This window comes from Osmerus eperlanus, chromosome 6, assembly GCF_963692335.1.
Source record: "Osmerus eperlanus chromosome 6, fOsmEpe2.1, whole genome shotgun sequence".
Lineage (NCBI taxonomy): Eukaryota > Metazoa > Chordata > Actinopteri > Osmeriformes > Osmeridae > Osmerus > Osmerus eperlanus.
The window spans coordinates 14,356,251-14,381,292 of NC_085023.1; the positions used below are offsets into that span (position 1 = coordinate 14,356,251).

Here is a 25,042-nt window from a genome sequence, read left to right on the forward strand (position 1 = left end):
TCTGATATAGAGGCCAGATAGCAGTAGACGCTATGGAGCCATCCCTCCAACAGGGCAGGAAGTGTGTGGTGTATGTCTGTCTGCCCTTGGTCTGTTCATACCCACTGCGTGAGAGAGGGAGGGGGAGTGTGTGCGTGAGCGAGAAAGTGTTTTGGGTTCTAGATGGGGTGGGGGGTTGGGGGGGGGGGGTGGTCATAATGTAGGAGCAGACTGAGATGATTCATTTGATACTCGACTTCTAATTGAGACAAGCTCACATTCTTGTTTCATGCGGCCAACCAAAATAACTGCATAAGAGTTGAGAGCAAAGGTGAGTTTCGGTTCTTCTTCTTTCACAGCAGACTTCCCCTAGGTATTTCATTTGGATTCACATCCATATCCATTGAATACTGATGAACCTTTTATATTCATAAACAATTCTATTTAAGTGTGAAATTGGGAGCTTGTGACTTAACAGAACTGTGAAAATAAGTTGTCTTTTCATAACTCCTTTATTTAATTATTGAATCACTGTCTCACTACTCTTTTCAGCTGTCCGTGGTTCATCCAGTTATAGACTTACAGCTTACTTAGTGAAAGTTCAAAGGTTCAAACAGAACATGGTTTATGAGCCTACCTTTGCCCTATGGTGCCGTGTGTCATGACTGGTATGTTTAAAAGAAGTCTGTGTGTCAGATCCACATACACTCCAAGACTCAACAAACACAATCACAATGTTCAGGTAAGATCATACTTCTTCGATTTGATTACACTAGTCTGACTGAATTGTATGTGGGTACAAATGAGTTCTGTGGTACAGGAAGGTGCCCGCTTTGACATACAGTAGGAATAATTTGTATGAAATATTTACAGGTTATCACTGTTGGTTTGTACCTCTCTACTATTGTATGGAATCACAGCAAAGCCATTCAAACTGTCTGTAAGTACGACACAGTAAAAGTTATAAGGCCCAAATTCTAATCTTGTAATAATCACGTTTACATGTTTTGATCTTGGTGTGTCAACCTAACCAACTCTCTATGTTTGACTGGTGCTGACAGGGTAAAGTGGCTGATGCAGCGTTCCAGGAAACTCTGATGTGAGTCATCTGTTTTCAGAGTAATAAACATCGATGAACATGGATCTGACAATGACGATATACTCATAAATAGTCATGATAAAACTGAGTCATTGAGTCGGTTGAGTCAAAACTGAGTCACATACAATGTGTTTGATATGTCTGGGATCCCCTTTTCACTTCCCCTCTTCTTCTCCCAGGGACTTGACTGAAGGGAAGATGCCTTTGGGACTGAGAGAGGTGGAGCCTCCAGAGGACATGGATGTCACTGACTATGACATTAACCCCGACATGGCCATCTGGAAGAACATGAGAGGCAATGGACAGGAGGAGAAATACCTGAAGGCCGAGAAGGACAGTGACGATCTCTACCACCCCTCCATGGAACAGAGCCAGATGGCAGACATCCTCGGAGCCTGGCCCCAGCCAGAGGACACCTTCTCCAGGGAGGATGTCCAGGCAGAACCCCTGGAGGAGGGAGACAACCTCGAGTACTACCAGGAAGCAGAGGTAGATCAAGACGCCATGTCACACACATTCTCAGACGAGGTGGACCCAAAGGAGCCTGAGGTAGACTGGGATGAGGTGTACCACCCTGGGACCAAGGAGGGGGGAGACGGAGCGTACCAAGTGGTTGTGCCTTTACAGGAAGAGCTCATCCCACGAGGTGGTGATTTCCATAGAGTTCATACTGTTCCAGAGGAAGATATGGATGACATTTATCATGGGGACAGGTCTACACATACCCAGGTGGACCTCCTTCCGAAGGCGGCAGAAGTCCAGGATCAAAGCAAGGTCATCAAGAACAAGCAACCGGAAGAGGACCGAGATGACATCTACCATGCCGACCCGCCTGCATCAGTTCCTCACCACAGGGTGGCTGACACTCCAGTAGCTGCTCTGCTGCCTTATGATCAGGCAGTACAGAGGAAGCACACCCAACCAGAGGAAGACCTGGATCACCTCTACCACCACTAACTGCCTTTGAGCTTCACCTTGATGTCTCACCCATCTCACACACATCCAGGTTGACAGCCCAACCATTCAAATCAGAGTAATTTGTTCTGTATGAACCTGTTTTTGAATGATGATCTATCTGTCTTCTGGAACAATAAAGACACAGTAAGGCTAACACAGAAAGGCTTAGCAGAAACAAAACGTATGTTGTCCTTTGGCATTTAGTAGTGTCATAAGGGCAATTACATTGTCTTGTAGAAAGGAACTTTGCAGGAACCCCTGTGGCTCAGTGGTGTAAGCATGTGTACCATCGAGTCAAACTTGGTACTCCTGGTTCAAATCTTGCTCTAACCAATGATAATTCATTTAACTGATATCAGTTAAGTAATATAAATGTTATTATTGAGCTGTAAGAAGATCCTTCAGACAGATTTGAACACACAACCCCTCACACGGTAGCCCACATCCTTAACCAATGAGCTATCAAGGATCATAACAATCTCCACTCAACATTTAAATTTGACATTGAACTATCTAGTTGTAACAACCTGCAGAGTTGGGGTGTCAGAAAACCAGAAGACAGTAGGGCTGTTAGCTCCCTGGGTTAGTGTGCATGCTTTTTCAGATGTGCTGGGGTACCGCAACAGCCTGGGTCCAAATTTTTAATTGTTTATTTTAACTTAAAAGTTACATTGTGGTCATGTGAGATGTGGGACTTCACCTTCACATAGTTTCATAAATGCAGCCAGCGTTTCTGGAAATTAATGAGGGTAAAACCATTTTTAGACCTAACTAAATGAAATTTAAGACCGGATGAAAAACTTTTTTTAAGACGTTTTAAGGCCTTAAATTTAAAGTTCAGAATTTTAGACTTTTTAAGACCCCGCGGGAACCCTGTTCTAAACATACTTGCACACTTTTCAGTCTCTAAGCCACAAACACAAGGAGAGAATCTTGCTTTTCAAATGCCCTTACTTACTACTTCATTGTTTAGAAGTGACCCAGTAAACAGAACAATTTACAGTATGTGTAAATTATGTAATTGACATGATTTACAAAAACTGCAATTTTTTGAAGTAACATAATTTAAGCAATTTACATAAATTATTAAAACAATTAGTTGACATTACTTAATTCACATAAGTGATTTGCATAAATTGTGCAATTTGTAAATTCTTTTAAATTGTGTAAGTTACATAATTCACAAACTAGGGAAAATTTAAACTGAAAAATGTCATATAGCAATACAAATTGAATAACATTACAAACAAAATTCAAAAATGTTTATTTACAAGCTGTAGATCTATGTATGAATTACTGATATACTACGTGAGTGTGTGCGTGTGTCTGTCACTGCAGTAGCTCAGCAGGGATGACCCCCTTCTTCAGTATCAGGTTCCCATACAGAGCCGTCTCCCTGTCAATAGAACCAAACAACCAACACTTACACAGTGGGGGTTGTGAAAACACACAATAACTATCACCAAGCACAGAGCAGCTCACACAGTGATACCGGATATGACGTTATGCAGGAGACCTAGACCTCCTAAAGCTGGTACATCTTACCCCGTAGCCACAACAGCAAAGGCTTTCTTTGCCCGTTCATAGAAGGCAAACCTCTCCACCTTTTCCAGAGGAGCCTATGTATAAACACAAATACACACTCAGCGGAGAAGTCAATCAGTATACACCTGGGCCTGTCTTCACCCCTGTACCTAGGCCCATAACCTAGGCCCAGCATCTGAGATTTGGTCCAACCAGAAGTGTAGAACATAGATCTGGGGCATTTTAAAATTTGTTTATTTTGCTCTGAGGTCCAAACATCAGGTTCCTCATATGTAGTTATGGCCATGCCTGTACCCCTGGTGTTTTAGGTCTCTCACTTGCAGTTGTTGGTAAGTGTACAGTATGTGTGTTTCTGTGTGTGAGTACCACCTTCCTCCCACCTGTGACCCTGCATCAGATAGAAGCTGTGTGAAGGTGTCCCATACAGGTACAGTCAGACCTTTCAGTTTGTCACTTGCCACAAGCTCCATCACGGCAGCCTACAACACCACAACCTCATTTCAAAAGGGGCTCCCATACAATAGTAGAAAACAAATATATTATCATATTAACACAATGTTTACATCCAGAATGAATCCAGCGTTACTCATTGTGTTGAGAGAAACAACTGTAAGTCACTTGTTTGACCTACCGCACTGTGGGTGTATGTATCCAAGGGAAATAACTTCAAAATGGCAGCCAAAAGCTCTGGGACCTGTAACCCTGCAGGACAGATGAAAATGTGATACCTGACAAGTGGTTTCAATCATGGCAGAAATGGCTATGGAAAGAATTGTTGGTAAAACATTTACAAACCATCAGCTCGAATCTCAGTAGGACCACAGGCACAAACAGAGGAAGTAGGAAAGTTTGCATCAGCAAGAACTGAAGGAGAAGTTTAATGACAAAGTTATCAACCTTCAGTTTGTACGTGGATTAATGCTGCTAACTGAGAGTTTGATTGTTGACCTCCATTTATCACTTTAGGTATCTTCACGAGACTAGTAAATATTATGCTACTGAAATGCATTTTATGTATTTTACTTTTTGTGTCGCTGTTTAATCCCATTAGTGCTGAAAGTGACGTGGCATAACGCAAAGCACGTTTGTTAGTTTCAAAATGTGATAGCTTTTAGCAGAGCTGGAGAAGATAAACAACAAGAACAATCTCGGCAACTGTATCCCGGCTGAACAGAGCCAGTCGAAAGAATCTTAAGAAACATACCCAGTTCATCTCCATGGCCCATTTTTGCTAGAGCATAAAGCAATTCTGGAGATAAAATATGGGGAATTCCTTTCAACACAACCATGGCTACAACCTCATCTCAGTTTATCTCAGCACACGGACGCAGTGCAAGAGTCAATAAGGAAGTGAGTCACGGGATCCAGTCAGCAGTTTGATTGGTCGAACAAAGAGAGCTCACACCTCACGCTCCTGTCTGCACACCAGACAAAGTTGCACCGGCCTGTGAGTAGTGAGTGAATAGATTAGAATATAATAAAATAGAATTCACTTTACTGCAACAGGAAATATTAGGAGATTATTCATTTGGATTTATGAGCTTTTTCATAAAATTTTAAAGTTTTTCTTGTCAGTTCATGACAAGAGACATTTACAGAAATATTAGCCTAATAGCCTACTAAAATGTTAAAGTAAACTACAATTATTGCATCTTCGTATTTTAAGTAATTATAATGAGTGTTTATTCGGTGCGTAATGCGTGCATAATAGGCTGCTCCGCTCTTTTTCATGTATAATTTTCTTTGAAAACCTACTGGATGGATACACTTATTAGCTTAATAGCAAATACCTGAATTCAAATAATTATGTTTTGGGACTTTATATGCTAAATATATAGACTCTGTAGACTCATTCGAAAACAACCATCAGTTGAGGGACTGCAATGGGACTGTGGTTGTCTTTGGATAGCCTACTCCTGCACTGTCGCCTAATCTCAACTAGTCCACACGCTCGTCATCATTAGGCTAACTTTTCATTTGACTTCTTCTCCACTCAGTCTATTCTCTGCTTCGAGTCATGCATCTGTTTCAAACTGAGCGCTGGAATCTGACCAGTCGTTTACTAAACAACCCTCCAGACTTATTACATTAGTTCAGCAGAGGGAATTTAGGCCCTATGTTGTTTCTGACACCCTCGGGTGGGCAAAATTCAAAGCAAAAACTTCTGAACGTGTTATTCCGACATGGCCATCGGTGCCAAGAATGCGAGATAATGAAAATATTTGTCAGATGAAAACCATTCCACCCTATAGCCGCGTTTCATCCGAACCACGGCAACCTTCAACCGGACCGCAAAACACCGAGGAAACTTCTGCATGGCTATCAGATATATCTTGCTCTGTATAAGCATGAGATCTGCATGAAAAAGCTTTTAGAGAGGGACCCAAAGCATCTCGCATAAATAAAGCTCGAGTCCGTGGTAAAGAATAACAGACCGAACGTGCAGCTGCTACTAATGTAGAGGTCGACTCTTTTTTGTCTTCCTCTTTTTCTCTCTCCAGATCAGGTTGTAATTTAGAGGAAATTTCTATTAGCGTGGTGTGAATGGGTGTGTGGAGGCTTCGCAGCTGGGAGAGGACAGAGAGGAGAGGAGAGAGAGACGGACGGAGACTGATGGGTAGAAGAAAAGGGCCTTCGCTGGAGCCAGGCCTGTCTGTTGGTTTGAAAGCTATTTTCTCTTTCTGTGGACTCATGCTGCTCCCTCTTTAGTTCGGCTTCTTTAAATGAGTTTATCACGCTATGAGGGACTGCGCTGCCAAAATGTAACGTTTTGCCCTCATTGTCTGCAAGGAGAGCCTCAATTGGGTCTACATTTATTATTTTGACCTTTCGGTAGCAGGGGAGAGACTTCAAAGGGGTGCTTCTTTTCGACTTTCTCTGCAAACCTTTGTGCGTCCCTGCGGTGTAAGGAGACGAGTTTTCTCTCTCCTTTTATAAGTTTTGTTCCAGGGGCTGACAAGAAAGCAAGCTCCAGGGGAATATTGAATGAAAATAAAAATCAATTAGGCCACGGCCTTGTGAAGATATGGGGCGCCGTCGTGTGAAGAAACCGAGATCAGAGACGTAAAGTGCCTTCAGATGATCGGAGAGTGACTAAAGAAAGTGCCCCATAATCGAATCTGTTCTGGTGTTTTCGTTACGTTTGAAGTGGAATGGTGCACGTTTTTTGTTTTTGGTTAAATTGTTTAATTAAATAAGCTGGATGAATATTCATACATAATGCTTCAACACAATAGCGTCTGATTTATTTCAAACCGTCGTAACAGGTTAACAGTTTTCATCACGATAGCCCATTTAAAGCGAACTAGGCATGCCTTTCTATTATTATATAGGCCTATAAGTAAAACAAAACATAACAATTAACCAACTTTTCCGTTTAAATCCACTAATTGTAGAGTTAGTTAATAATGCTAAAATATTATACTGGGGCAAAGACAGGTGGTCTATATGGAAAAGATGCTATCGTCACAAGCAACTGTTAGGCAGGGTATACCCGAAACTTTTTTACATTATGCTAGGCCTATAATTCTAATGGTAGGCTATTAGAAAAGTTTACAAGAATAGAAAAAATACTTGAGATTAATCCGGGAATCCATTTGAACGTTCCTGGAAAAAGAAAGAAATGTTCCAAACAAATCAAAAGATGTGCCTTAATTCATGTTGACTTAAAGGTAGGCTACACATGGCTATTTGGCTATTTCGGCAATGGAAACAAAGGACATTTGGAATTTCAATAAATTCGATAGCACATGCTATATTTTAACATACGGTTCATATCAGAAGAGAGGCACAAGTGACAAATAGGCTATTACAAACAAATGACATAAATTAAAATATAAAGCCCAACAGAGACGGCCACAGTTTCGTCCTGTCATCCATCGGCAACCTAGGTGTTTCTATTTGTAATTTGTTAAACTACATGCTCTTATGTTTCTTCCCATTGGCACTTATTTGCTTTTCACAATGTATGCTTTATGTTTTGGCTACCCGCAATGTTTTGGGGGCTATCTCGTTGTTTATGATCATTGACCTATGCGCTTTTGTAAAACTGTCACTGCAGTTTTACAAAAGTCTGCGTCTGCTAAATGAATACATGTAAAGTAATGGTAAATGTTCTAAACGGCTGTAAAACATTTTCCTGCTTTTTAATTCGATTTTTTCTCTCCATAAATGCACATTTAAAAAGGTCATTTTAACTCAGAAAATAATGGATTTCAAATAGGGCCTAACACAGAACAGGTCGCGTCTCATTCGGCAACTAGCAGAAATTTAAACAATGGTGTATTTGCCTCGCCTACTGGTGAAAAATAGAACTGTCACTTCGTACACTGAGGCCTCTTCTGAACTAATTCGTGTGTGAAGTGGCCTGGCCTGCACACAAGTCCATTAGTTATTTTCGCTGCCACGTTTCGTCAAATGAGCATGAACCATCGTCCATCTTACAACACTTGGGCACAGTTACATGAAACAAGAGTTCCGATGAACTGCCACAAAGACACACTTTAAGTAATCATCACCATCAACCCAGATATTTCTGTACTAGGTTATCACTGAGACTTCCATCTCCCATACATAGGAAACAGCAATTAGGGATAATTACTTTTAGACTAAGAGAATATCTCCTGCCATCTGTCACACTAAACCTCTAAAATACAGACATGTCTCTATGCCTAATTGACTTGAAACATAATCAACTTACATGATAACAGATGGATAGGTAGACACCTTCAAGCAAAAATAGGATATTATTGGAGTTTTCAAATGTTAAGAAATTTGGAATTCAAAATGTTTGACTACCAGAAAATACATACATCCGATAGTATAATTTTAAAGTAAAGCACAAATATGACAAGATCATGCATGCACCTTGATCAAGCTTTATTTGCAAAATGTACAGGGAAAACGTGTTTATCTAGAAAATGTGGATGTTCATTTGCAGTGAAAATCAAAGGCATGGTCAGGTGTTAGTGGTCGGTATAACGCTTCCTGTTCCATCATTCATCTCAACAGGACTAATCTTTTATGTAGAGACTCTACAGACTGTATGACTGTACGTAGTATAACTGTGTATGCACATAGCGTATAATCACACTACGCTGAATTCACACGCACACACTGTTTAGAAGTTGAAAAGGCATTACCACAGTCTAGCACTCAAACAGGGCACAAGTCAAACTTCTCATCCATGTGAGTTCATTGTTGTGGTTTCTTACATTTGTGCAGGATTTATGCAGAAATCCAAGTTTTCAGCACAGAGATTGGGATCATTGGGAACTTTGCATAAACAGGACTATGTGTGTGGTGGTTCTGCTTAGCTCTACTGGTCCTGAAAGCTGGCCTTCCTCTTCTCCACGAATGCAGTCATACCCTCCTTGCGATCACCCTGAGAACACAGACACGCGTAGGCACGACACACCCACATTTAGACACAGGCCTTGATGTGTAACAAACACAAAATGGACACAGAGCCCCTTCGAAAAATGACATTGTTTTACTCACAGTAGCAAAGGTAGAGTGGAACAACCGTTTCTCTAAACGATTTCCCTCAGCCAGAGTCAATTCATAAGCTGCAACCAGAGAGAGAAAGACATGGTAAAACCAGTCCGGTATTCATAACGAATAGCGTTTTACACTATTCCTGACGACAAAAAAAAAGGAGACAGACCTGCGTTGATGGCCTCTTTGGCCATGGCAGAGATTATCTTGGAATTGCCAGCAATCTTTTCTCCACATTTAATGGCTTCTGACACCAACTGGTCTACAGGATATACCTTACTCACCAGACCTGAGACACATACACACAGAATGAGCCATGAGTGGCCAATCTGAAATATTAGTCATACAAGGTTTGGAGTGAATATCTGTATTACCTGAATACCTAATTGCTTGGCCTCCTCTGTGAATGTGTGTGTGTGTTTGTACCTGATTGCTTTGCCTCTTGTGCATTTATCCTGTCTCCTGTTAATACCATCTCCATGGCCAAGGATTTCCCTACTGCACGGGTCAGTCGCTGAGTGCCACCCGCTCCTACAGACAAACATCCCATCAGTCAGTACCACTGACAAGCTAACACAAAAAGAATGATGGGCTGACAGACAGGCCATCATTTTTGACAGACAACATATGAAACAGGAGCGGAGTGGAAACAGTCGAGAAAAAAGAGAGATGGAGAAAAAGTTTGGAGATCATGTAAAGGGAGAGGAGGATGAAGAGGAAGGGGACGGAGAGGAAGAGGCGCACCAGGGATGGTTCCCAGCAGAATCTCCGGCTGGCCAAACTGAGCCTTCTCTCCAGCATAAATGATGTCACACATCATGGCTAGCTCACAACCCCCACCCAGCTGCGGATAGATGGACATAAAGAGGGAGAGAGACTTAAGCATACAACAAAGTTCCAGGAGCAAGTTACAACATACACACTGATCTATGTTTTCTCTCAAGCACAAATTGATTAACCCTTGTGTTATCTTCGGGTCATTCTGACCCATCAGTCATTGTGACCCACCGTCGTATTGCGACAACTTTACCGCATACAAAAACAAAGTGAAGCATTTTCTTTTAACCGTTGGGCTGTCTCAGACCCCCCACATTGCAAAGGTTAAAAGAAAATTATTTTAATTTGTTTTTGTATTGGGTAAAATTGGGTAAACACAATGATGGTTCATTATGAACCTTTGGGTCATGTGACCCGAAGGCAGCACAAGGGTTAAAGAGTAAGATACTCACTGCAAATCCGTTGACAGCTGCAATGACTGGCTTCCTAGCCGTGGACACCCTGTTCCAGTGGGCCAGGAAGTTACCGCTGTAACACTCCTGGAATGTTCGGTTTTGCATCTCCTTGATGTCTGCCCCCGCTGAAGACGCACATCGATGATGATGAATTGATTAATTTGTCATTCTGGTCAGTGGCACTCCCAACTTTCATTTATGGTAAGATTCGCATCTACTCAGATGAGATTTGAAGGTCATAGACATATCTTTAAGCCTACTTATGCAAATAACCCCCTCACACACACACACACACCACTGACCTGCAAAGGCTCTCTCACTGCCAGTGATGACAATGGCTCCCACCTGCCCATCAGCCTCGAAGGCATCCAGCGCACGGCCCAACTCCAGCATCAGACCGTCACACAGAGCGTTTAGAGCCTTGGGCCGGTTCAGCTGAATAAACCCAACATCTTCCTTCTCCCCACGCTTCTCCACTACAATGTATTCATACTGACCACCTGTAAGCATTCACACACACATAACTGTTAAGGACCTTGAAATGGTTCAAAAACTGCAAGTAAGTGAGGGTGTCTCAACAAAAGGCTGACCTGTGGCACTTAAAAACACTGTTATCACAATCTGCAGGCTTTGTGTCCTTGAAAAGATACGGAATAATTCAGTAGGGTAAAGGCTAAGTTTTGTTGCAGGTACAATATATTGTTGTGGATGAACTTCCGTTCTTAAATATAAATCATCAAATAGTATTTTCACCGTTAGATCGACTACGTTCCTGCGCAAATCCAGCAGCATTGGATTGACAGCCTTGTTTAATAGTGCTAGTCTAGTTACTAGATAGTTAGCAAGCTAACGTGCAGAATCCAAGATAGTCTAATCATTTTACCAATAACAAACTACAAACCTGTAGCTTGTATAGGCTGTCACTAATAAAGTATTTCTTATGCAGAGAAATGTAGTAGTTAAACTATGACTGGCAGGTTATGACGCTGATCACTCAGTGTCGTAGCCACTTTGGCTCACAGGCTGCAATTTGCAAAGAAGTTCCATGACATTGTGGAATTGGAAAGGACAATGTAGATTTCCTCCACAGTAAGAGTTATTTGACAATGTATCCTATACGTACCTACGCTGTACTGCCGTGCAACCGAGAGACTTGCAGTGAGTGACCTAGCTGGTATCAAGAGACGGGCAGCGGTTCTGCAGAACACAGCCATGACTGCGAGGACGAAGTAGTGCTACACTGCTAGCTAGGGGCTAGCCAACAGAGACACCAGACGCACGAGTTCTCAATACTTGATCGCGCGATATTTGACATTACAAGCCAACGAGGAAAATAAAGGTGCGATTCTGTGCGCGTCTCTGCCTCCACAAAATAAAAACAATTCCTTTATGTGAACTGGAAATGTGTCTGCATTGATAAATAATATATATATATCCTAAATAAAACACAGGCAAGATGCTTCATGTATCTGATAACCTAATCTGAAAATGCAAATCGGCCTGGAGCAGAGAAAATAGGCTAAAGGTAGGCTAATGATAAATTCAGGATAATAAACATTTTACAAATTGTACTACATTTGATCCCAGACCGAAAAGAAAACACGTTTCCAATTCTCTAGCACACAAGGTAATTCAAAGTCAAGGTAGTGTTTACTTCCACAGGTTATCCTGTATGCCCACATGAGTGAAGCCTTGATGGAGCACATCAGCCACAGAGCCAAACCCCCTGCCAGTCAATCCAGAGCGTACCACCCTCTACCATCATTGGGAAGCAATCTGAGGAAGTGGTTCTTATTAAATACCCTGACAATTAATCTTTCAAATAAGTGAGGAGAGAGGAGTCACAGACAGACTCGTGTCCGTTCTTCTGTCACCCCATGAGCGTGTAAGGGGAGCGAGCATCTAAATAGGCTATTGTAGGAAAGGCTACAGAAAGGAATGAGCGTCCTCGTTCAAGCACACAGATGTTTTGAGCACGGATATGATACATTATTCAGAATTAGGGTATCGAGAGCATCTGCAAAGCTAAAGAATATTCGACTGACACAGCAAGGTAAGATTTATTTGGTAAACGATAGAGAAATTATGCAAGTTGGTTAAGATGTAGGCTACCTATGATATCGATAGCTGCAGTAATTGGTTGCACGGCTAAAGCGTAATTATGCTACCGATAATAATCATAAATAAAAATAAATCTTAATCCATCATCACGGTTTTTGAGAAAGCATGTTTATCGTACAAGATCAGCTCTCTAGTGCTTGTATGGTTATATGGTCTGGTGAATATCGCTCAGCTCACAGTTTTTTTTTATAATGGGCTATTTATGTAATATATTTATATAGGCTACTAATCTGTGGCCTATATCTTTACGATTTACCTATTTTGTGGCGAAGCTATGGTTTTTTAGAATGGCCTACAAATGTTTCCTAAGCATAAAGCCAGAATCCAGTGTCCCGTGTTGTGCTCTGTTTATATTGACCTACTTAACACGATTAGCATTTTTAACACTCAGTTCTATTATTTATTTCCTTTTCAAATAGTGCCAAGTGCTTGTCTTTTTGATCAGCGACGGCGAGTTACTACTGACAAGCTCTTGGTTTTGAACTTCCACAAAACAGGCCAGATCGATAGGCTATCGTCAGGTGAGAGATGACACTGTGGTGAGATAAATAGAACAGGCCCATAAATCATGATCATTTGCTATTGTCATTCATTTAGGTATTGATGACGGGAACGATGCGAGTATTAGCCACGTGCTGGACGTTTCTCCTGATCGCTTCGTTCATAACTGAGTCCGTGCTTGCCAAGGGCGGCCGTGGAGGCGCACGGGGGTCTGCACGAGGCACAGCTCGCGGTGGAACTGGGGGGCATTACCGAAGTGGAAGTTATGGAGGCACACGCTCGCGGTTTAGGGCGGCAGGGCGCAGCTCCCCAGTGCGCGTTGCAGCTGCAGCAGCAGCCGGTGCAGCGGTCGCACTATCGGCTGATAACTGGTATGCATCTGCCTTCCGCAACAATAAAGTGGACGACAGCTCTGAGTACGAAGGGGACTATTACAACAGGACAAACTACTTTAATGCCCAAACATCAAAAGCCACTCACAACGAACCCTCGTTTACTCAAATCTTATCTGTCTTTATCACTATAATTTTGCCTAAATATGGACATATCTGGGAGAGTATGGATTAAATGTTTTAGATTTTGATTAGGCCTTGCTGGTTTAGTGCTCTTGACCTAACCTGCATATAAAGCCATGGCTCCCCATGGCCTGAAGGTTGAAGTTAGAAAATGGAAGAAACAACCCCCCCCCCCCCCCCCCCACTGCATTTAGGCTATTAAATAGTAATAGTTTTGCCATTTCAAAACATGATTTGGAGAGGGTATTTGGTACAGAGAACTGGATTATTTAGAATACCCTATCGGAGGCCTCAGGGCTCCATAAGTTTGACTAACATTGTCACTATCACTTGTCCATAACAGGTCCTACACCACTGTCAGATCTTTAATGTCTGTAAAGCTTTACTACCATGTATGCATATATAATTGCCAACAAAACGTAGTGCCAGCAAACTCATACTAGACACTGTAACAGTTGTGAATAGGTAATATTTGTCAATAATTTAACAAGATTTGTCTGTTTAGTACCGGAATGGCTTTTATACACATGTTGTTTACAATGTATTTATCCATTGTTGGTTTGGCTGTGTTATGTAACTACAGTATGAACTACTAAAAAGAGTGTTTTAGAATTGCTCATATCCTTATTAGATTGACCTCAGTGATGATGTTGGAACCAGTTTGGTACTGTGCCTATGGTAAATGTGACTGTCTACGTGACTTGACCGTTCATCTCCTGCACTGTCTAATCAACACTGTGTTCCAAATGACTTATTTTATACTGCACTACCGATATATTCGTAATTTTGTACCACAGTATATTCATCCCCTTGGCTTCCCAGAGAACAAGGCGCATATCACAGTAGGGTCCAAATCCTAGTTGTGTTTGAATAGACTTCATCTGGTGAAAGAGATTCCTCGGTCCTGCGTCTGCTACTGCCTGAGAGAGATGAGTAGAAACTTTCTCCACTGCAGACACTCAGGAGCAATGTCTTTATCCAAGTATTTATCTACGTTTGACCACACATTATTTCCATTACTTTTTTGCATGTACATTTCTAAGTGAGCATAAATTAGGTTCATCCAACATAGGTCTCCAAACAGATGTTACTGTGCACTCATGTGGGTAAGCTTATGTGTTAAAAAACTAACAACAAAAAAATAAAGAGGTGAATGTTTTATGTTTGTCTCCATGACCTTTACAGGTCTGCAAATCACAATTTACAAAGCGTGCAACTTTTCCAGGTTTTCCATGTTATGGGGGAGCCCTAGGTATTATGCTGCCTATATTACTATACAAAAAACTGTGTAAACAAGACACTGTACTGTACATAAAAATACAGCATTTATTATTGTCACCCTGTCTTTGTGGTAATAAACATATCTTATGTACACAGATGTTATGAGAAGTCTGAGATTTCGAGACAGAAATGCTGTTTGAGATTACCCTATGATAAAGGACAGTGTGGATAATGCCTTTTGAATCCTCTTCCTTTCTTCACCAACCTGAGGAGAGGTGGCTTTGTCTCTGAACCGTGTGACTAAGGTTTGACCCAAACAGCACACCCTGAGAGTTGACTTTACAGGTGTCCTGGTTGTAGACTGTGTTCAATCTCTGTTGCTTTTGCAGGGGGTCTGTCGGGGAGAAGTCTGTTTGGGGTCAGTCTAGCATGACTCGTCCCAGCTCACCCTTCCTGAAGGTTCTGATGAAGTCATAGGCTGCAGCCGTGTAGTTGGGGATTGTGATAGTGATGTTACCTGAGGAATACAAAACACAAACTAGATCAGTCCACCAGTGTTAAGGGACATAACAAAACTCCCAAGTTTGTCATTCTCTGTAGTAATGTGTGGAAACAATATACAAACAGAGCAGTGATGAACACTAGTTCTACTGGTCTTACCAAGGCTGTAGCCATGGATTCAACATTGCGGGGGACAAATTAAATTTGTTATGATAATTTCGGACAGCGTGTGTGGTTTCCTGGTGTAGCGTAGCACATTTATATTTGTATTTAGATTTTTATATCAATATATTGGGGGGGACATTTTGACCAGATTTGAATATTGGGGGGGATGTGTATATTATGATTACGGCCTTGGGTCTTACCCACTCCAGTGAGGGCTTTAACCCGCTGAGTCTTGCCCAGCTTCACAGCGATACGTTTGAGGACCTGCTGGATGTCATCACTCGGCTCACTTAGGTCATACTTCTCTACATACCTGCAGAACACAGACACACTTTACTGTATAGGGACATGTAAGGCAAAGATGATCAATTGCACATTATGGAGATAAAAGACTTGTACCCAAACTTCTCCAGCCGGTTTAGAGAAAACAGTAAATAGTCAGCGATGACATCTTCTCCCACTAGATGGTCCAATATTGTCCCTGAGATAGAATGTGCAGAGTAATATAAGAATCGCACAGTATCTTCTGTGTGTAGTTACACCTTGTATACTGCTGTATCATGATATGAAGACAAGACAAGTTTGGGTGTCATTTTTATGCATATTTAATAATAGGCCTGGAACATACTGGCCGGTAATCAAGCTTTTGAACAGTAGGTGCCATTGCAGTACCGTATCAGTTCTGGACTCACCACAAAGTGCCAGCTTCATGCCCGTCTCCAGACTCTGGATCCGGGGAGGAAGGACTCCAGGTGTGTCCAGAAGGTGGATGATTGGTCTTTCACACACCTGGTGAAAGGCATCATGCACAAACCTTGTGAAGGAAATTATGAATAGGATGATACATAGGCCCTACTGTCTACAGCTATTACAGTCGCACCAACCTGGATTTTGGTGAGGACTGCCTTGGTTATACCTGGCTCCCCTCCCACTTTTGACGCTTTACCTGAAGGCAGAATAGTTAGGATCGGGCTGAACTCAAACCATACATCTAGCTAAGACCAAACTCAAAGATCTCCTGAAAGGAAGCAAAATTATAAGTACCTTTTTTAAGATGCATCCTCCTCAGTGCATTGATTAGTGATGACTTCCCGACATTTGGTACTCCAATCACCATCAAGCAATAATTACTATCCTGAATGGAAAAAAAACATTTTCTTGTATCACTCACAATGAGGGGATAAACCATATTTCTTTTTTTAGATAATATAAAAAAACAAATATATATATATATTGTTCCATTGCAGAAGGTCATAGCACAGGCAAGTAGACAGAAACTCACAGTGAGTCAATATAAAAGGTCTATAGAACAAATGTGTTTTTGCAGGACTAAGTGTTAGAAAATATGTTTTACTGCAGATGATGAAGAAGTTGTATAACCCTTATATGAGACAAAATCATGTTGTCATTGCACTTTCAATGACCAACATCAATCAACGTAATCGATTAAATAATCAATCACGGATAGGGATTTTAGCTCACCTCCTCTCTGTGGAACCGTGGACGGCTCTCAATCAACTCAGTCACCACAGGAACCAACTGTAACAATGCAGTTACATATATTAATTTCTCCTAAATCTCTCTACTCTTCATTTGCGTGTTTCTTTCACTCACACGCTTACCTTTTTTATGTTCTCATCTCTCTGCTTGAAGCAGTCTGTGAATAGGACATTTTTGACCCCATCTCTCTCCAGTTGCTTCAGGATACTCTACATAATCAACCACAATAACATATTCAATGGTGCACAGCATTTCAGTTATCTGGAATCTTACTCAACCAAATAGTGTTTCAGGTGTTGCAAGATTGGTGGCCAGTACCTGCTTACTGGACAGGTCTGTAAGGTCCATCTTGTTGAGCACCAACAGGTGGGGTCTGACATCCAGACTCTCCTGGAACAGAGGGTTTCTGCCTGAAAATGGGATGTGCTCTAGTTAAGGAAATTTGGCACCAAAGGAGTTTACCACACTTTAAGTCTTAGCTTTATAGCCAGCCGGGGGTCATGGAAGGATATTCTGGCGTCATGTATTTCAACGATGCAATCTACGTTCTTCACATTGGCTCTCATCTGCTTGATTCCTGAAGGGAAATGGGATGTCAGCACCAGGTCGTTAGCTAGCCTTTTCCATATCAACGCAATCAAATAACCATGTATTAAACATTTTCATCTCTCCAAACATCATAACATACATAATGCAAACATAATGAACGGTACAGTAGCTAGAACATGTTAACAAACCTTTTGCCATATGACCTGGGAACCAATGTGCCACCTCCCGCTCTCCAAAGTCAAAGACGGTTCGGAACTTCGCAGCATTGCGGAGTGCTAAATGGAGTTTCATTGCAGGTATATTTAGGTTAAACAATATGCCTTTTCAGCTTTTGTCATTGTCATTTGCAGATCGTACTTTTGCCATAGGTTAAAACCTCGAAGCCAACCTCGATAAGGAATCTAATTTCCGGTTGAGTTCTTCAATTTACTTCAAAATAAAGGTCAACAAATTCATGTGCTAACGTATCAGAAGGCATTTTTTGAATCAGTTTTTTTTTTATATACACCGTATGCACATGTTGTTATATGCTAAGTTTCCCAGTATATATCATAAATCTCACAATTTGTACACTTTTTACAACCGTTCTACATGCATTATTAACTACGATAAATTGCTCCTATTAGTCCACCATGTTTCGGCAAATTGCGGGTCAAGCTCTTATTCTGAAGGCATGGTCGCAAAACCGGAAATATTATTGAGACAAGTTTCTCGTAAATATTGTTGTGTTACACAGTTTATATGCCGACTTGAAATCGCGACACTGAATAAAATAATTGACCCAAGCACCCCACCCGCCAGCTACTCAGCTTGAAGCAAAGTCAAAGGAGAATCATTAATAAACATGGAATAACAAATTACCCACAAAATGGGGGTAACACGGGTGATACCAAGGTCTTTGTAAATAAAGTTACTATAACAAAAAATAAAAACACAAATGTATTTAATTACAAAGGGCCTATATTTAAATTCCTTAAAACTGCTATTTGGTGGTTGTTGTGGGGCTTTCGTGAACTCAGTCGACATCAAACGGGATTGGTGTATTGTTGCGTCACAATGTACAATACTCCAATATATAGATGTCATCTGAGAAACCAGATCATTTGCCATTTGACATTCCCCGTTTTAAAAGATAAGAAAAATAGCTGCTTTCTAAAAATGGTAAACTTGGTTCTTGGCTCAATTGAATAATATAATTTTCTGGAATTAAAAAGGATAATATACAAAGGTATGGATGATTAGTTGAAGCCATAAGTGCAATTGTCTCATTCTTCAACAGACTTCTAAAACTTCAACTGGATAAAAGTGAACTCTAATAGGAGTTGAGGACAAACCTTTTTTATAGAATCAATGATCTGGATTAAAATGGAATAAAGAGATAAGTGCATAAAACAAACATCTATTTATCAGATCTCAGCTTCCGTGCCTAACTGAAGATCATGAGACAACTCGGTCTGAAAAGGGCTGAGACAAGGTCCAAGTGTGCTCCACGGTGTTCTAGCAGACTGCCCCAAGGGAGCGAAGAAGACGGTGATGCCCCAGTCTTCATCTCAAGGCACTCTGCCCTCCCAATGCTGACCGTTGTCCCCCGGGCTCCCCCAACTTCTGATGTCGACACCGACAAGTTCATCATGGCAGCCCGTCAAGCAAAGCCTATGCGGCACCTCCTGGCCCCGATCCAGACTAGACGTCCTACTCTTCTGTCTGATTCTCGTCCCAGCAACCCTGGGAATATACCTCCACCTGCTGCACGATCTGGCAACCCGGTGCCTACATCTAAGCCGGTTGTGCGGCTAAACAGCCCTTTCTGGCCTACTCCTAAAGATCGACCTAGCAACCCAGCATGTCCTGTTCGACAAAGGCCTTGCCACCCAGTTGGCATCTCTGAGCCACATGGCAGCGCTGTGTGCCCCTCTCAGCCTGGGTGCCAGCCCAGCAAATCTCACCTGGTTCAGAAGGAGCTGGACCTGGCTGGAGCGCCTACCAGAGAGGTGAAGCCGGGTCCCAAGAACAAGCCCAATCCCTTAGTGCACCGAGTCCCGCTGCTGACCAGGAGGGCTGAGATGAACGAGCCCAAGGTGGTTCCTGTCCGTGAACCAGCACCTCCCTGCCTATTTCCTGCCATTGCCAAGGGAAACGTGTCTCTGGTCAAGGCTAAGAAGCGGAAGAAAGCCCAGACATCCAGCCTGGGCCCATCAGATGCCTTCTGTAAATGTAGGTTCATGCTAGAATAGGTCCAGCCGGGACCATTCCCTCTCCTCTTACCCTCCATCCCCACCCATTTTTTCTGCAACAAGGAAACAGAATTGAACTGGAGCACAGCACCAATGAACAGGACAAGTTAGCCTCTCTGGACCCAGAGAACCAGACCAGAGATCTAGACCTGACCACCCTGCTGCTAGATAACGCTGGGCTTCCTGCCCCGCCCTACGCCCCAGCCCTGATACCACCTGCACTGGTGGACACCAATGGACCTCTACATTAACCTGTGACATTAAGTTTATTACCTAACTTTAATAAAGCAAATAATATGTCACACAATGACATACTTCTGACTGAATAGTAAAAGCATGTTGGCATCAACACAAAATAAAGAGGTTTGATTTGACCAGGGTTTTGTATTACTTCCCTCTCTATCACATCTAAGGAATATCTGTCAATTTCATGATCCATACTTGTTATCATATGCAAGAGGACCATCAATAGCAAAATCTAAGTAGAAAGACAGACTTTCTGTGCTGAGCCCACCCATTACAGCACCAGGTTTGGCTGGTTGCATATGGATTATGGAACAATTTTGGTTGGTTGAACAGGATTTTTTTTTAATATGCAAAACCTTCTCGGGTCCTTTGAGGCAGGCCCATGCTGAACATATCTTAACAATCGGTTGTGCCAGATGTTATCTTATTAGGTTGTCTGCTGGGGCACACAATACATTGCACTTTTACTGTGTATACATTTATTATCACAGTTGCAAAGGAGAAGACATTACGTATTTATAAAAAAATATTTGCAAAATATGAATGTACATTATGTACATTTGATTTTGATTATTGAGAATCAATAAAATAATAAAACATTACCTATAACGGTATGATTACTAATAAGCGTCCCAAGTGGCTTAAATTCTGTTTGATTTTAACAATCACTAAAATCATTATCATCCATAAAATCTTTCAGTCAACAGATCTGCTTCATGAGTAATATTCCTTAATTTCATCACTGTCTTTAGTATGTTTACATATCGTATTCCATTGGTACAATAATTTAATTCACATTTGGCTTAGATTCAAGACATGAGGCTCAAGACTGCTCTTCTTTCTTCAAAGCTTTGATCTCATTGGCTCAGACACGTTGGGGGAGGAGTAGTGTGAGATGAGCCTGTCAGCTTCCCGCCAGCCGCTGAGCAGTGCTCCATGGACGGTGGAGAAGAAGCGGGAATGGGTTGCCTCCCCTGCAAACATAACCTGCAGGGGCTAGGGATGACAGAACAGTAAACACACCATGTGGAGCTGGAGACAGATCCTGGATACATCCCCATAGTCAAAGATGGCTACCTATTCTTTATACTGATTGGTACTTTATTATCATAGTGGTTTATGGACGTTTTCTTTTTTTTTGTTGCATGTGTGTGTTTTGAGTGCATGTGTGTGTATACAGTGCCTGCACTGCACTCATAGACTGCACTGCGTGTGTGTATGTACCTGTGACTGCCCCCCCCTGGAGGGGAGGGGTTCTGCCAGGTTGTCTATGTCCTGGCCTGAGCAGCCTTTTGCGGTGTAGCTGTAGGAGCCACACGTCCAGGGGTCCAGAAACCACTGGGAACGAAGAATCCTTCGTGGAGTGATGATAGGGTTCCCTACACACACACACACACGTAGACTTTGACTTGTGTCTTTTAAAAAGGCAAAACCACCCTTGAAATAGTTTGAAAATACAAAAAGTTCATCTGCCACAATTCCACACAGTGACAACAGTTCATCACGAACACGGGCGTAACTCGAACATATTCAGAAGTTCAGACAGACAATGATGGTATTTTCAGGTTTACCTGTGAACTTGCGGATCAGGTGTGTGATGGAGTGCGTCACCTCTTGTTCAGTCAGAGTCTCCATGTACTCGGACTCGTGACCAGCTATCCAACCACAGAGCACATGCCCATACCTGAGGACAGAACAGGACCAGGAAGGGAGGGGTGAGAGGACAGGTAGAGAGAGTGAGTGCAGAGATATGCACAGTGGAATACAGAAGCCCAACACTATATGAGCAAGACACTCATATTCCATACAGCACTATTACAGTGTGGGTCTGACTGACCTCTCAGTGGGCTTGAGCACAGTAAAGCCAAACAACTTCTTCATCCAGAACTTCTCCACATCCGACACCTGGTCTACCAGGTCCACCTTGACGCGGACATCAATGCAGTTACAGGTGTGCGTGTTTGTACAACAACATAAAGTCAAAAGCAGTGTGTCTTTGGGCGTGTGTGTGGGCTTGCATGTGTGTGTGTGTGTGTGTGTGTGTGTACTCACACACCTCATCCTCCCACACCAGATAGATGACCTCACAGTCGGCGTCCCACCAGGGAGACTCAAACTCCACAAAGATCTTGTTGTTGGTGCCAAAGCCCAGCCTCTGGACAGAGTGCTGCTTGTGGAGGGGGAGAGGGGGGCTGAGTAGGGTGGCGTGGTGCTTTTTCAGGTACCCTGTCAGCATAGAGCAAAATAGAGTCGAGTTCAACAGACTAGATGCCGCTGCCCTCATGCATATGCAACGGAACAACTAGGAACCATTTGCGGGAAAGTCCTAAAAGGTCGCCCCAACACAAGGCCACGAGATGTCGATTACAGACGTGTCTGCAAGTGTATGTATGTGTGTGTGTGACGTCACCTACCTAGAGGAACAGTGACGATGACATGGTCAGCAGGGATCCTCTCCCCGTCCTGGCACTCCACCACCACGGGGGCCTGCCCCGTGTCCCCTGTCCTGTCCCTGCCCCAGTGAACACAGTGAACAGGTCGCCTGTAGGACACTATACCGCCAGGAAGCTCCTTCATCATGTTGTCGATCAGGCCGCCGTAGCCTCTGTGAGGGGGAGCAGAAAGCAACATAACGAGGACTAGGCCATTTGTCCCAAAGACAGCGTGTGTACCATAGACCATGGCTGATAATGTATCTGAGTGTGTGGGTGTGTGTGTGTGTATGCCCACCTGGGGAATGTGCAGTCCAGGCCTGGCAGGGTCTTGTACAGTCCGAAGGCCCCCAGACCCACCAGGTCCATGGAGTGTGTCCCGCTCACACAGCACTCAGTCTTCAGCAGCGTGCTGACCATAGACAGACGCAGCGCCCTAGTGGAGGCCTGCTCCCCCTGCCACTGCTTGGCTGCCTGCCTAGGCACCTAACACACACACATTTGATTTCTTGATAAGAAAAAATAAAACGGGGAGAGACAACGAAAGAGATAGAGAGGGAGGGAGGGGGGTGACGGATGCACCTGTGCGCGTAGGAACTCTCCCACGCTGGCCCAGGTTTCTCCTCCCTGGGTGAAGTCTGTACTCTGCTCCAGCAACTCCGCAAACAGGCTCACAGCTGGAGCCATTTCGTCCACGCCGAGCTTACGCCCTAGGGCACAGGTGTACTCCTTCATAATAATTCATCTCACACCAGGATTGATCAAACCCAGGGGCAACAGACGAAACAAGACATCACTGTAAAAAGAACTGTTGCATTTTACCCAGCATTTACGAAAAAGACATGTTTGGTCTTGATCTGAATGTGAAACAAAAGCCTAGGAATGTTGTAGGCTATTAACATAAACCGTTCATGTTCAGTATTGGATAGTGCAAACCTGAGCTGCTGAACCAATTGGGCACCCATGGGGGGTGTCCTCCGATGTCCATGGCCTGATTCTCAGGGGTTAGGGCCTCAGGGTCCAGTAGGCCATACTGACGGGCCAGGCAGAACACTGGATTCTCTTCACATGGACCATGAATCCAGTTAGCTCCTACCTCTATAATGTTGTTACCTTTAAAATAAAAGTGAGTTTGTTTTATTACTTGACAGTGCATAGCGAGAGTTTTATTACATGTATATCATTAGCCAGATCTTATTGTTTCAGAGCGCCAGATAGTGTAAAAGGGTGGTAGGTTACTGTAGGTTAATAATAAAAGACTGACTTTAAAATGCATCTGAATGGAACTACATGTAACTGTATGTTTTGGTAGAACTAATCTACTGGTAAATATGGTAACAGTTCGAAACTCATAGTAAGATTAATCTAAGCGCAGTCAAAGTCCAATTCCAATGCACAATATAAGAAATAAACACGTAAAACAGCGCTGCTGCTCATTTCATACGAACCAGAGCAATCCGTTACTCACCCATTCTCCCTGTGCGAATCCTTCCCCCGCTCCTCGCAGTAGCTTCGATGATACGCACGTTGCGAAAACCATTCTTAATTAGTTTTTGAGCTGCTCCAATGCCTGATATTCCACATCCAATGATAACTATCCTGGAGTCTAAACTACAAGCCATCCTAGCCTCACTTTTCATAACAGGTCGCTGGTCCGATAAGAAACGGGGACGGGGAGCAACACACTATGTCTTCCGCGTCAGCTGGGCGCACTTCGGACACTCGTGGTAATGTTTCTAGTTCCGCAAACTGAAGGATACTGTAGTGCCATTTTCTTAGACTTAGAACAAGAAAGTTTGATCACATAACATCTACTCTTGTCTCTCTACACTGGCTCCCTATCCAAGCCAGAGCTGACTTCAAAGTTCTACTACTAACCTACAAATCTCTGTATGTATTGGCACCACTGTACCTCTCCAGTCTCCTTGCACCCTATTGCCCCGCAAGGACACTTAGATCTCAAGATGCCGGCTATCTGGTGGTTCCCAAAATTAAGAAAAAAACAGCTGGAGGTAGGGCGTTCTCATATAGAGCACCTCTTCTCTGGAACAAATTACCCGTCTCAATTGAGGAGTCTGATACTGTTTCGACATTTAAAATTAGGTTAAAAACGTTATTGTTTAGTCAATTCTACGACTGTTAAAGGTAAGTATGTTACTAGTTGGAGGCAACGGGGGACGGGTTGTTTCCATCCTTATTCTATAAGTATAACTTATTTTAGAGTTCTCTTCCCCTGGAACAGATTTCATGTTCCAAATGAGGGGGGCTGTCGCTGTCTTGGTGTGTGGGGTTGCATCAAATTCCCCTTTTTTGCTCTGTTAAATTGCTGCACCAGTCCACACTAGACCGGTGGGGATCTCATTCTATTATGACTGTAACTGTTAGCTGCTCCTGGCATTCTCTAATCCCTGCTCTCCTCTCTCTGTGTCCCCCCCACACACATCCCTTGTGGTGTGGGGGGTTTGAGTTGTCAGCACCTGCCTGGTCGTCGGTCAGCCAACGCTGGACCTGGTCGCGAGTCTCCCGGTCCTGTCCTACATCTATAAAGTTGAACAATGGATTTTGGTGTTTTAAAAACCCATCGACACTGTATGACTATGTTTAGCCTGTGTTCTGCTCCTCTCTCTCACCAACCGTCTCTGGAGGAGGGGATCCCTCTCTGAATTGCTCCTCCCAAGGTTTCTTCCATTTTTTTCTCCTGTTGAGAGTTTTTTGGGAGTTTTTCCTTGTCTTCCTTGAGGGTTTAGGT

The 25,042-nt window shown here is 42.8% G+C and overlaps 6 protein-coding genes across 7 annotated transcripts; 2 read left to right on the top strand and 4 right to left on the bottom strand.

Moving 5' to 3' along the window:
* The first annotated feature begins 558 nt into the window (after window positions 1–558).
* Window positions 559–2,324, top strand: si:ch211-217g15.3 (uncharacterized protein LOC368914 homolog). Of its 2 annotated transcripts, XM_062463747.1 has the most exons (5): window positions 580–721; window positions 853–919; window positions 1,041–1,078; window positions 1,258–1,567; window positions 1,808–2,323. In XM_062463747.1, the coding sequence occupies exons 1-5, from the start codon at window positions 714–716 to the stop codon at window positions 2,033–2,035; spliced, it is 651 nt and encodes a 216-aa protein (XP_062319731.1). In that variant the 5' UTR covers window positions 580–713; the 3' UTR covers window positions 2,036–2,323. The 2 variants fall into 2 exon arrangements, with proteins under 2 accessions (XP_062319730.1, XP_062319731.1); XM_062463746.1 differs by having other exon boundaries at window positions 559–721; window positions 1,258–2,324.
* Window positions 2,325–3,283: 959 nt separating this feature from the next.
* fuom (fucose mutarotase) lies at window positions 3,284–4,920 on the bottom strand. The gene is made up of 6 exons (XM_062463748.1): window positions 4,785–4,920; window positions 4,376–4,444; window positions 4,212–4,282; window positions 3,961–4,059; window positions 3,581–3,654; window positions 3,284–3,431 (listed from the first exon to the last, which is right to left on the bottom strand). Exons 1-6 carry the CDS (start codon window positions 4,867–4,869, stop codon window positions 3,365–3,367), a joined length of 465 nt encoding a protein of 154 aa, XP_062319732.1. The 5' UTR covers window positions 4,870–4,920; the 3' UTR covers window positions 3,284–3,364.
* Window positions 4,921–8,443: 3,523 nt separating this feature from the next.
* Window positions 8,444–11,587, bottom strand: echs1 (enoyl CoA hydratase, short chain, 1, mitochondrial). Its single transcript, XM_062463749.1, has 8 exons — window positions 11,432–11,587; window positions 10,611–10,808; window positions 10,306–10,433; window positions 9,821–9,920; window positions 9,503–9,607; window positions 9,246–9,365; window positions 9,080–9,147; window positions 8,444–8,963 (listed from the first exon to the last, which is right to left on the bottom strand). The coding sequence occupies exons 1-8, from the start codon at window positions 11,520–11,522 to the stop codon at window positions 8,898–8,900; spliced, it is 876 nt and encodes a 291-aa protein (XP_062319733.1). The 5' UTR covers window positions 11,523–11,587; the 3' UTR covers window positions 8,444–8,897.
* Window positions 11,588–12,393: 806 nt separating this feature from the next.
* Window positions 12,394–13,497, top strand: sprn (shadow of prion protein). The gene is made up of 2 exons (XM_062464517.1): window positions 12,394–12,399; window positions 13,027–13,497. Exons 1-2 carry the CDS (start codon window positions 12,394–12,396, stop codon window positions 13,495–13,497), a joined length of 477 nt encoding a protein of 158 aa, XP_062320501.1.
* Window positions 13,498–14,404: 907 nt separating this feature from the next.
* On the bottom strand, window positions 14,405–17,773 carry mtg1 (mitochondrial ribosome-associated GTPase 1). Its single transcript, XM_062463750.1, has 11 exons — window positions 17,570–17,773; window positions 17,343–17,409; window positions 17,151–17,253; window positions 16,955–17,041; window positions 16,815–16,871; window positions 16,377–16,467; window positions 16,217–16,278; window positions 16,025–16,121; window positions 15,732–15,813; window positions 15,533–15,645; window positions 14,405–15,183 (listed from the first exon to the last, which is right to left on the bottom strand). The coding sequence occupies exons 1-11, from the start codon at window positions 17,670–17,672 to the stop codon at window positions 15,086–15,088; spliced, it is 960 nt and encodes a 319-aa protein (XP_062319734.1). The 5' UTR covers window positions 17,673–17,773; the 3' UTR covers window positions 14,405–15,085.
* Window positions 17,774–20,382: 2,609 nt separating this feature from the next.
* paox (polyamine oxidase) lies at window positions 20,383–24,068 on the bottom strand. The gene is made up of 10 exons (XM_062463757.1): window positions 23,762–24,068; window positions 23,230–23,406; window positions 22,876–23,003; window positions 22,592–22,779; window positions 22,276–22,466; window positions 21,918–22,087; window positions 21,699–21,784; window positions 21,433–21,545; window positions 21,086–21,240; window positions 20,383–20,857 (listed from the first exon to the last, which is right to left on the bottom strand). The coding sequence occupies exons 1-10, from the start codon at window positions 23,931–23,933 to the stop codon at window positions 20,705–20,707; spliced, it is 1,533 nt and encodes a 510-aa protein (XP_062319741.1). The 5' UTR covers window positions 23,934–24,068; the 3' UTR covers window positions 20,383–20,704.
* Between the last annotated feature and the right edge of the window lie 974 nt (window positions 24,069–25,042).

Excerpts from the sequence above, each read along its gene's own strand:
- si:ch211-217g15.3 (XM_062463746.1), top strand. Across the intron at positions 920-1,040 it reads CAAAGCCATTCAAACTGTCT|GGTAAAGTGGCTGATGCAGC; the intron begins GTAAGTACGACA and ends TGGTGCTGACAG. Across the intron at positions 1,079-1,257 it reads GCGTTCCAGGAAACTCTGAT|GGACTTGACTGAAGGGAAGA; the intron begins GTGAGTCATCTG and ends TTCTTCTCCCAG.
- fuom (XM_062463748.1), bottom strand. The coding sequence starts at position 4,869 with ATGGTTGTGTTGAAAGGAATTCCCCATATTTTATCTCCAGAATTGCTT. Across the intron at positions 3,655-3,960 it reads TATCTGATGCAGGGTCACAG|GCTCCTCTGGAAAAGGTGGA; the intron begins GTGGGAGGAAGG and ends GTTTATACATAG. Across the intron at positions 3,432-3,580 it reads TTTGCTGTTGTGGCTACGGG|GGAGACGGCTCTGTATGGGA; the intron begins GTAAGATGTACC and ends TTCTATTGACAG.
- echs1 (XM_062463749.1), bottom strand. The coding sequence starts at position 11,522 with ATGGCTGTGTTCTGCAGAACCGCTGCCCGTCTCTTGATACCAGCTAGG. Across the intron at positions 10,809-11,431 it reads TGCACGGCAGTACAGCGTAG|GTGGTCAGTATGAATACATT; the intron begins GTACGTATAGGA and ends GAATGCTTACAG. Across the intron at positions 10,434-10,610 it reads CAGTGAGAGAGCCTTTGCAG|CGGGGGCAGACATCAAGGAG; the intron begins GTCAGTGGTGTG and ends GTGCGTCTTCAG.
- mtg1 (XM_062463750.1), bottom strand. The coding sequence starts at position 17,672 with ATGAAACTCCATTTAGCACTCCGCAATGCTGCGAAGTTCCGAACCGTC. Across the intron at positions 15,646-15,731 it reads AACCGGCTGGAGAAGTTTGG|GTATGTAGAGAAGTATGACC; the intron begins GTACAAGTCTTT and ends TGTGTTCTGCAG. Across the intron at positions 15,184-15,532 it reads TAAAGCCCTCACTGGAGTGG|GTAACATCACTATCACAATC; the intron begins GTAAGACCCAAG and ends TGTATTCCTCAG.
- paox (XM_062463757.1), bottom strand. The coding sequence starts at position 23,933 with ATGAAAAGTGAGGCTAGGATGGCTTGTAGTTTAGACTCCAGGATAGTT. Across the intron at positions 23,407-23,761 it reads GATTCGCACAGGGAGAATGG|GTAACAACATTATAGAGGTA; the intron begins GTGAGTAACGGA and ends TTTATTTTAAAG. Across the intron at positions 22,467-22,591 it reads CTGGACTGCACATTCCCCAG|AGGCTACGGCGGCCTGATCG; the intron begins GTGGGCATACAC and ends TCCCCCTCACAG.